General features: G+C 36.1%; 1 protein-coding gene across 5 annotated transcripts in view; it reads right to left on the bottom strand.

Annotated features, from left to right (window-relative positions):
- Lrrc49 (leucine rich repeat containing 49) overlaps nt 1–11,563 on the bottom strand; it is a 136,301-nt gene that overhangs the window by 91,581 nt on the left and 33,157 nt on the right. For 4 of the 5 annotated variants that reach the window (XM_033756001.1, XM_033756002.1, XM_019208033.2 and 1 more), the window contains one exon: nt 5,721–5,782. In XM_033756001.1, coding sequence (XP_033611892.1) covers nt 5,721–5,782 — 62 coding nt within the window. Of the gene's footprint in view, nt 1–3,515; nt 3,566–5,720; nt 5,783–11,563 lie in introns of those variants that run through there. The other variant, XM_033756003.1, reaches the window with a different exon arrangement.

Raw genomic sequence — 11,563 nt, 5'->3', positions numbered from 1 at the left:
CTAAATAATGAAAAAAAGAATAAGATAAGACTATAAGAGCAAGAAGCAATTTAAATATGTTCAGGGACCATTTTCATCTCCAGAATTAAGGATTATTTTAATGTTACATCATTGCCTTTTCTCTTTTACTTTCCTTTTTAGTTTTATTTTAGGATTCCCTATTTTTAATGTTCATACAGGGATTTCTTTAACTGAAATACCGAATAGTTTCTTTGGTGTGAAAAACTATAATAGTACACAGGATCCTAATGAGATAATTAATAATGTGAAATAGGAAGTAAAGGGCTAAAGGTGTAGGGAAAGTGGGAAGGGTGGGGGAAAGGTAATAAGGGAGAGGAAAAAAATATGAGAAAAAATGGAAATAGTGTTTGTAAATGGGGAGGGGAGGAGGGGGTGAAGGAAGGGCAGGGACAAGGGGAAAAAATGAGAATCAAGACCTGTTATGTACAGATACAGAATCCCAATGATGAATGTAATTGTATTGTATACCTAGATTGTACCAATAAACTCAATAAAAAGAAAAAAAAACGATGATAATTTCATGCTATGTGTATTTTACCACAATTTAAAAAACACATCAGACCAAGGGTCCTAAGCAGACATTTCACAATGATGAATTCTTAATTCCACTCCCATTCATAGCAATTTCCCCTCTTCTCTAGAACTAAAAACAACCATATCCTTCTAGGCAATCGAGGCACTAGAATTATGAGAGTCTTCTTTCCTTTCTTTAAAAAACAAAACAAACCTGAAAAACACTTTCTACATTGGAGAATTAAAGGTAGATAATGGAGATGAATCAATTAGAGCTTAGTCTTACAGTAAACAGCAGAATTCTGCAACTGCCTCACTAGAAATGAACCTGTTTGGCCACAGATCATAAAGTACCTCTTGCTGAAGGTAGCAAGCATTTATCCCTAACAAATATTTTTGTTTAAAAAGTTTTTCTTTCTAAAGGGTAGGAGAAATTTTGTATAAAATGGAGATCTCTAAGTTAACCGTCTCATTTTGAGGCCACATAAATAGTAGTTCTAAAATCTAGCACTGAGCTGCACATTAGAACCCTCTGAGAAATTTCAATAAAATAGAGACCCCTTCCCCACTGCAAATTTACTGAAGCAGAATATCTGGCAGTGAACCATGGACTATGCATTTTTAAAGCTTCCAAAGGTAACTTTATGTGTAGCCATTCGAGGAAATAACTCAAGGGAAAGAAGGCTATGATCACAGCTCCCTGAGCACACGCTCTTACCTTACCACATTTTCAAATGCACTTTGGAGTGATTGAACATAAAAGTATGAACATATCGACAACAGTACTGGAAACCCAAAAGGAGTTCTGTTGATAAACCAGAACACTAAAGAAGTTCTGGAAGAAACAAAGCAGATGAATGAGTACAAATCCACTTGCTGAAGCATCTAAAAAGGACAAGAGCATTACAATGTGAGTAAGCGTCACAGGCAGAGCTTTAGAATAGTCGCTAGGTCAGAGGCAGCAGCATGTGTTAGAGTGGACATGGGTCAGTTGCCCAGGCACGTATCAAAGGGCTTGTTAACACTCTTCTACCTTTCACTTTTAGACCGGCTAACTCCTGAACTATCCCTTGGTTGGAAGTGATGAGAGAAGGAGACAGTGTTCCAGGTAAGTTTTGGTGGCCAAGATGAGCAAAGATCCTCAACTCCCAGAAAGCAAGTCTCTGGTGTGTACACATCCCAAAGCAAACTCAAACACCAAGTGGTTGTCCTCCCCCTCCTTCCCTACAATCTCTGCACACAGAGATCCTGTACAGTACTCATAATCGGCATTCATAGCAAATTTTTAACTTATGTTGAGGAAATAAATCCATCTGGTAGAACCTAATTTATAAATATGAACTACCAGCCAAAATACCACAGAAATAAAGGAACAACAACAACAAAAAAGGATAAGCATGTTTGTTTGTTTTATTTAAATAACAAATATAGGGCCAGGGATTTAACTCAGTGGTTCCAGTGCCTGCCTTACAAGCAACAAGGACCTGAGTTTGATCCCCGATACCAAAATAAATAAATAAATAACAAATATAGGTCCCAACTCCAAGGAAAAAAGTAAATTCAATAAAATGTTTCACTAAAACAAAACAAAGCAAAAACCTGAGTAAGCTATAATAGACTACTCAGAAATTAAGATCATGAAAGTCAGGAAAAGCAAAGCAAAAACAACCAACTACCACCCTTGAAGAGCCAAGCAATGGAATTACCATATCTGAAGAATTAATTAGATATAACTGACCCTCCTGGTTAACCACAGAATAGTTCTCTCAGAGTGGTCATCAGGAAATGGGCTTTAGCAGTACCCCTATAAATGTATGGGCTAAGGGGGACACAGGGTTAGTGTACAGGCAGGGAGAGGGAAAGGCTGGGATTTCATTACAAGTTCCCAAAGGGTAGACCTAGCACTATGCTGTGCCCCATTTGGAATATATTAAGTACCCTTTTCTTTTCTAAGTGAAATAGCCTTCACTTAGAGCTCAGCCAAATACCATCTCCTCCTGGGAAGGCTTCCTTGTCTTCTCTCCCCAGGCTGACTTGTATCCCCTGCTGCTCTCCAATTATTTCTACATATCACTATAACTAAGTCTAACATTGTGTAGTATAATTAGCTATGTAGGACTCTGTCTTTCTCATTAGACTATGAATATTTTGAGGAATATTGAACCAGAAACATTGGTTCTATTTAGAGAGATGAGACATGTCATTCATTCTCTAAACATCTCACATGCTTGCTGTTATGGCTTGTACCTAAATGTCCCCTCAAAGTCTCATGCAGTCATAGGTGGGAAATTTTGAAGGTGGCTGGACTAGGGTATATGAATGTGAATTAAGGGTGTGATACTGGGATTAAGGGTGTGATGCTGGGATTGAGGGGGTGGATAATGAAAGCTCCATGCTGGGTATACAACCAACAGGCTTACACTCCGGATAGAACATATAGGGGAGAAGGAAAGCAGGCTTGCTGTTGCTTGCTGCTTCACTGTTCCCTGCCTGCTTGCCACAGACTGTTTCTCCTCTGCTGTGCCATTCTGCCTTAAAGCTGGCTGACTATGGACTGAAACCTCTACAAACTGTGAGCTAAAATAAACCTTTCCTCTTTTAACTTTGGGAGTTGGGTATTTTGTCTTAGCAATGAGAAAAGTAACTAAGAAAGACACTTATTGATAGAACTAAATACACTGTTCTCATATCTGTAGGCAAGCATACAAAAAGGAATTCTGTCCATCACATTCACAATGAACCCACCATTCAATGTAGGTACTTATGCACCCCACGCTGGAACTCTCTGAATCCCACGGTGTGCCATCACATTTGGAAACATATATTTCTCCTGGGAATGGAATAGTTGATGCAAAGGGACCACCTGGTAAAACCTAGGAAGTCCTGCAACATAACAGTTAATATATTTTTGTCTCTCACCCACCCAAAAGGTTATACAGTTGGATAATTTTATTTGTTGGATGTTATCTAAGAATACTGACCTCTGGTACTCCTGGGCCACTGAACTCAAAACCTGGCAACAGGGTCCTGAAAAGATACCATAATTATCACTACAGGTCTTCTGCTAGCCTAGACACTGAGATATAGCGTGTCTTCAGTAAAGTTTACACAAATCTTTCCAAGGTGTGTGCGCCCTCTTCCTCTCTTCCTCTCTCTCTCTCCCTCCCCACCTCTGTCCTCTCCTTCTCTGATTCCTCCCCTCAGACTTTCCCTTTGCAGAAACAGAGTAGAAAATCTACACTGACTCATGGCAGCCGCTGAAAACACTAGAAGTAGGTATAAGGCTAAGTCTGTGCAGAAACATAGTAAGTAATCAGTATGAAAATGAAAATCTTGAAATTGTTGGCTCACTTCTGTCTCAATTTCTTAAGGAATCATGCTTTTTAAACAGATAGTTATAAATATTTATCACATTAATCTTTTTCATTTCATTTTGTCTGAGATGGGAGTCTTGCTATGTAGCCCAAGCTGGCCTCAAACACAATCCTCCTACCTCAGCCTCCTGAGAAACTGGGATTACAGGTATGCATTACCAAACCCAACAGAGATTTTTAAAATTTTTGTTTGTTTTGCAATGCTGGGGATCAAACCCAGAGCTTCAGGTTATGTTAGGTGAGTGCTTTGCAGACAAGCTACACAGCAGCCTCCCATTAATCTTATTTTTATTTTGCAGGGTGGATGGAACTCACAGATTTTGAAAGTCCCTCATATACAAGAAACTAAGACCAACTCCCTACCAGCCAGAAATTTAGGAGTGCAGAAGTTCCGGTATCCTAGGGACCTGAGAGCATCATAACCCCCATATGACCATGCTTGCATCCCTTTAAATGCACCCCCATAAACAGGACAGGAAGTAAAAAAGAAGTATTGAGTTCTATCACAGGTTTAAATCTAAGGGTTCTCAGTACCTTAAACAGCTAATATATTCTCTTCTCTAACAAGTTGTTAGTGGTCTTCAGGTAGAAATTCCCTCAAGAAAACTGAGTATCCCTTCTGATGCAATGAGAAGAAACCCTACCTCTCTGACAAGGGAGAAAGGCAGCTAGAGAGTACTGCATGCAGTCAGTGTAAACTGAGACGAATATGAAAAGCCTATCATAAAACTTTAATACTTTTCCACAGAAGAGAAAAAAAGAAATACTACAAGAATTTTCTTTGTGATAATGTCTCTCTGCAAAGCTTACCACCTTGACATAATCTCTACCATTTAGAAATACAGTACAGGAAAATGCGGTGAATACTTAAGAATGACACAGGAAGAAAAAGGTGTGAGCAGAAAAACGTGCACCAAAGATACACTGGTTTTAAAAATCAGAAGCACAGAGCTAGAGTTCAGGAAGAGATAATGGATTTTAAACTATTGCACGCTTAATGTTTACCCTCCTATAAAATCAGGTTGAAAGAACAGTCTGAAAGGGAAGCTGAAGAACTGAGGGCAGTCACAAAGCCTCCTTCAAACTCAGAAGCCAGTGAAAAGAAATCCTACCTCTCTGACAAGGGAGAAAGACAGAGGAGAAGAAAGGAGGAGTTAGGGAAGAAGTGGGGGCATTTTTGCATTGCAAAATTTGACTGTATGCCTCAGCTTCAGTTCTGAAATCTTCCAGTTTGACACTGATTAAAATATCATCACAATATAAAAGAGGATATGAGTTATATATCTGGGAAACAAAATTTCTACATTTACATACTCCAATAGACCTCTATTACAGGCATTACTTCCAAGAAGATACTAAGTTAAATAGTAGTTATGGCCTGATTAGCATACAGCTCAGTGGCAAACGTAGCCTGATTTATCAAAACTGCTTAATTGCTATACAAAATACAAACTGTAGGTGATAATTTATGAAATAAATTCTAACTGAACGGACTAGTGCAGCAAATGTCAAACAAAGGACAGCACAATATATGCTGAAATTTCCAAGTATAAAATGTATTACAAAAGAGCAGCTCTAAAAGTATAACTAAGTAAAAAGCACATGCTATACCAATTTCATCATTTTAGCAGCAGAAGTGTTTGGATAAGAGCTTCATTTTCCCAGAAGGAAGTTTGTCATAAAATTATCCTATCATTTTCAAATTTATAGACTTCCATGTCAATAAAATTCTTCAAGGTGCTTACAATCTCAAAGCACTAGAGTCCACACAATCAAGTTATTAATAACAACAAGCTGGGAGTTTCCACTTACCTAGATATATTGTTGAAGCTGAGAAACAGACGTTGGAGGCTGGGCAAATTATCCACATCTCTCTAGAAGGAAACAGAAAGCAAAAAATGATCAGTTGAAAGAGAAAACCCTATTCTGAATGCCTTTGGCTCAGCTGTTGAAATACATAGTCATCTGTATTTCCTGCCACCTAGCTACATCACTGATTTCTACTGGACTCTGAACTCTGTTCTTCCCCACTGCAGACCAAATGGGAGGTGATCAGTGCATCCGCAGAAGGATCTGCACCACTTGCAAGGTGGAGAGCGCTGTGAGAACGAGGGAGATGCTGCAGCCAGCCTCTTTAAGCATGCTTTCAGGAAAGATGCCAAAGTGCTACTTCAGCATTTACTGGAGCACAGGCACAGTGTGATCAAACATTTGTTAAAAGTCACTGTTAAAAGGAAGCCGTTCCAAAGCTTTGCCGTTTAAATTTATACCATTAGCTTTTCAAACAATAGTAAGAATTTCAAAGCTGTTGACCATATTATTTTCAGACCTTTGGGAATCTACCACTCAGTTACAAATGAACCAATACACTGACAATTCCCCCATAAAATTAAAAGCAGATCACAGCAAGGGTCACTGAAGGGCACTGTGAGGGCAATCTCCCGTCTTAGGTCTTAGCACAGACCAGAAGATCTTAGTGTGATCAAACAATAGGTAAAAGCACACTGCTACTTTTAAATAGTTACCCTTAGCAAATATTGACATAGGCTCAAATGATGATTTAAACATAATTACAAAATAAATACAAGCAAAACTACCTAATTTCCTTAAGCAGGTAAAAAACCACAAATGTTCTGAAAAGCATGACAAATACCGGAATAACAGGATCTAAAGAGGAAGCTTAGTAACTACTTAGTTCACAGTCACATATTTCATTTGTGAAACAGTGAACAGCTGAGGTCTTTGGGGCAGGAAGAGGGAGGGATGGGAGGTGGCCCAGAGGTACATTCTATCCTAGGGGCTGGGACAGGGCAGACTCAGTTATCGTGAATTCCAACACTCTGCTCTTAACATACAGCACATTGCCACTTCTCACAGAAAATAGTGAGAAGTTTTTTTAAGGGCATTTTTAAGGGCAATACCACTGATAACAATTCCTAGTTTTATGAGTTTGAGTAATACAAATATAAGTATATACACTTTAAATTATTGTGACTAACACTTAAACCTAACCAAAGTTTGTTCTACTATTCCACAAGTTATCTTTCTCCCATCTTAAAACTATCATTTTCAAGACTTCAGTAAGAGATTAGGTAAGCACTTTGAAATTAGAGATAACCCTACCTTTTCCTACAATGCTGCATTTGTTTCTTTTAAAAATCTTGTTACACAAAGAAAATACAAGTAATAGTGTTGTGGCAGCGTCACTTCTTAGTGGTTGTTGAGAGAGCACAGGAAAAGTAAAGCTGGCTTAAGATACTCTTCAACCTTCCCTGAATAATATTCTCCAACTTTCTCTCAAGTCCTGAAGTCCTAAATTGCCCATGATCAAAACACTGGCTATGGGGCCGGGGATTTAGCTCTGTGGTGCCACCACCTGCTTCCCAAGCACAAGGACCCAAGTTCGATCCTCAGTGCTAAAAACAAAACAAAACAAAACAAAACACTGACTATGTACACCATTCATGAGATGTCATCATTCCCAGGGCCACCCCTGACAAAGCTATCCACAGATATGAGATCCTTTTTTTTTTTTTTGAGTTCTTTTAATAATACTGTAGCCAAATTTCCTTGGTGGGTTGCCTTACTTCTTGGATCATCTCCTTGAGGTGCCTCTCTGTATACAGAGTAAAATACTAATAATTATTGGGGTCACAGATTTAGCTCAGAGGTGCCACCACCTGACTCTCAAGCACAAGTTCAATCCCCAGTACCAAAAAAAGAATCAATAATACTAATTATCTATATATGGAATATTTATAGAAAAAAGACATGTTAAAAACTACTAGAAGAAATATGAGAAAGTAAACTACAGATGGAAAATATGTAAGATCCAGGATTCTCCACTGAGAGAGGCAAACAGAATTCTAAGGGGGACATCTACATGTCTGCCCTAAGAACACCCAGCCTAGATCAGGGACATAGGACAGGAGACCAGAGGAAGAATGTCTCCCAGGGCGTAAGTGAAGCATAGACACTTGATATCTGTCCCTACAGAAAGAGAAATTTTGTTGGGCTCTTGGATATTAATTAATGTTAGTTAAATTGATGGGAGAATGATACAGTTATTAATCCCATGGAAAACATAAGTTTAATACCATGTCCAAAACGCACTTTGAAAGTCTCACCTTGCTCTGTTCACCAATCCTAATCTATTATAGCATATATTTATTAATTATATTGAAGCCCCTATTTTGAAAGATCCACCCTAAACTAGAACTCTAAGAAATCTCAAAAGTAAATACCTGTCTTTGCCTCGAAAACATGACCAAACATAACCCTGTCGAGACAGGGTGCTTTAAGCTTTGCTTTCTCAACAGGTTATTCTGGTGGTGGGGCTAGCATTCCTCAATGTGCTTATCCCTAAAATATAATTGTAATTATTTTGGAATGATAAAGGAGAACAAGTGTTTAGGAATTATATAAGAAAGCTAAATCATCTTCTATTTTACAAAAAAATCAATACATTTACTTTATTGTCAAGCATTAAACACTCCCAACATTTTTTTTCAGGACATACTCTGTTTCAGAAGCAGAGAAACAATTACTAAACAGTCAGAATGTTAACATACCTAAATGAGAAAAAAAGAGATAACATAAAGTGTTTACATACAGGGAATATTTATTATTTTTCAGAAAAATAATGAATGTTCCATCTAAGGAACCTGCTTGTCTACTCCCCTCACACACTGTTTTCTATATTCTTGAACTCTGCAGAACTAAATGATTCAGCAATCTGACCCTGTGTGGAACATCTATTACTCAAGCTATTTTTAGAACATCTTCCTACAGAGGAATTAGGAAGAAGCAGGGTGAAGACATAGGGGTTTGGGCATGCATCAAATGGGACAAAAGCCAATATAATCAAATTACAGTTACTCTCATTTTTGTTACCAAAAAAAGTTAGAGCAAAACTTCATTGAATAATTACTTTTAGAACCACAATGGATTTATTAAGAAGTTGTCAAACAAGTTTGAAAGCAGAAAAAAGAAAAAAGTGCTCCTTTTCAGAAAACGACTTACTAAATTAATTCCAAAATAACTACTTGCTACAGTCATCATTTTGCTACACAACCACATTATAAGAGGAATAAGAGGCATAAGCCATCACAATGACAATTCTATTCATACATTTAAATGCCAATGAAAAAGTTCATTATCTGCCCCTGTTACCCCAAAACACTGAGGTGCTTATCTGCTTCCTTCTTGTACTCCTTTACTAGCCAAGACACAAGAATCAGAATCAGTCAAGCCAGCCATAGCCTACTCTTCTGAACTGGTTTTCTTCTACACACTGGTATAATCCCCCCACAGAAAAAACTAAAGGGAAACTAAAATCATACTAGTAAGCAAGCACTGATAAGCTAAGGAGGGAGATTCCTAGTCCTTATAATAAAGAGGAGTTGGATTTGATAAAAAGCCTCAATTTCATAATTATAGACCCTTCTTGATTTGAATTTGTACTTCAAATTTATATCACAAGAATGAGCAAAGGGAACCTGTCACAAAAAATCTGATTCCCTGGAATTCATGCCTCTAATACTCCTGGCACAATTATCTGAAAAGACAAAAACTCAGTGCAAGCTTTGCAGCATTCTGAATATCCCAGACAACAAACCAACGAAGAAAAAAATTATCATAAAATTCAGTTAAAATTCCAGGCAGACCTGCCAAAATAATTTTGAAAGTAAAATAACTCAAAAAAAACAATGTGACATCTATTTTTAAAACTATTAGAGAAATGAAAGAAATCAAGGTAGGAGAAAAGTAAGGCACTATAAATAATGAACCTGAGCATTTATTAACAAACAAACAACAAAAAAACAAATACTTCATGCAGAACTTTCACAAACAAATAAGAATGATCATTATGAAAAACTCAACGGGTAGATGAAAAATTAGACTAAACAAGCTGAGAAGAAAGTAAATTCAAAGGCAGAACTAGAGATACAATAAGAGTTTAAAAATTCAACAGAAATTAGAGTGATGGAAATTATAAATGATTAAGAAGCAAAGAATAAGATGAGAAGGTCAATAATATATCTAGTCTATGTTTAATTAGTAGAAAAAGAAAATAGAAGATGTAATATTTGAAAATATAGTGCAGAATGTTCCCACATTAATGAAAGATATAATCTGCAGATTCAGGAAACACAAGTATTAGGTATGTAATAAAATTATCATATTTTGTCAAATCTCAAATATCACTTTACAGCTACTTTATGTAGCACTTGAAGAACATAAATTTATGATTGACCTGGAGTAGAATAATCTGTCATTTAGAATTTTTATTTTATTATTACTTAAAGAGCTCTTTAGATTTATTTAACCATATTTTTTGCCAAATAACATGCTTGTGGATACTAAAAGAAAATTATGCAAAACAAATGTATTAAACTTCCAAAATGCCTCCACGTACAATAAAACTGGAATACAGTGGTAGAAAAAAAATGGAACAGAATAGAAGGTCCAGAAAAGGATCCATTTGATTTTCACTTGATTTTGACAAAGATGCCAATTCAATTTAATGAGGAAAACAAAGACTTTAAAAAAAAAAGATGATTAAGAAAATAAATAACCCTATGTGGGAAAGTGAACTATAACCTCCTAACTTGTAGCATAGATAAAATTGATTAAAAGTGGAACAAAGAATAAAATGAGAAGATAAAACTATAAGCCATATACAATAAAACACAATACAATATAGTCATAACATTGGGATAGACAAAGATTTCTCAGGACAGAAAGATACTAATGATAAAAGAAAACAAACAAGTACCTCATTAAAATTTAAAGCCTTTACATACCAAAACTACTGTTTAAAAAAGTAAAATGACAAAAAAATGAGCTGTTTATGCAAAGGAAGATGTATTCAGAGTAATTTTAAATACATGCATGCAAGTTAATATTGCTTTGCTGATGCTATTTGCTTATCTGATGTTAAATAATAAAGAATTCTGTTGTTATTGCATCATTTAATAAATTTTAATGCCTTCAGGTTTTACATGGCAAATAAAAAAGTAAAAAGACAAGTCATGGAGGAAAAAAATACTCAATACATATATCAAAGGAAAATCTAGAATCATGAAAAGTAACTCAATTTTTAAAATATGGGAAATAAATATGACGTGGAACTTCATGAACAGTGACAAGATGCCTGAAAAGATGTACATCTTTAGTCATCAGATATGCAAATTATAACTCAATAAGAATCATAGAAGTGTCAAAATTATAAAAGTTGACAGTTCCAATTGTTTCTAATAAATCTAGTTTCTAATAAAATTAGCAACTAATAAATTTAGGCCATTTTGAAAATTCAGACATTTATTTACTCTATGGCCCAGTAATGATACTCCTATGTATTTACCTTAGAGAAATAAGGATTTATATTACCAAAACAAAAGACTAGAAGGATATCTATAGCAGCTTTATTTTAAAAAACCAAAAATTAGAAATAACCAAGATGCTTGTGAACAGAAAAAATGAATAAGCAAACTATATTTAATATTTCTACAATGGACTATAACACAGCAATTTTTTTTTTAAAACTACACATAGCAAAATGGGAGCATATCAAAACATGCTGCGTAGACCAAAGAGTACACATCCTTTATACACAGTCATGTCCACACAATGATGTTTAGGCAATGAAACTA

Source organism: Fukomys damarensis, unplaced genomic scaffold, assembly GCF_012274545.1.
Source record: "Fukomys damarensis isolate Sample0158 unplaced genomic scaffold, DMR_v1.0_HiC HiC_scaffold_25, whole genome shotgun sequence".
Taxonomy (NCBI): Eukaryota; Metazoa; Chordata; class Mammalia; order Rodentia; family Bathyergidae; genus Fukomys; species Fukomys damarensis.
This window is presented reverse-complemented; position numbering and strand designations above follow the sequence as displayed.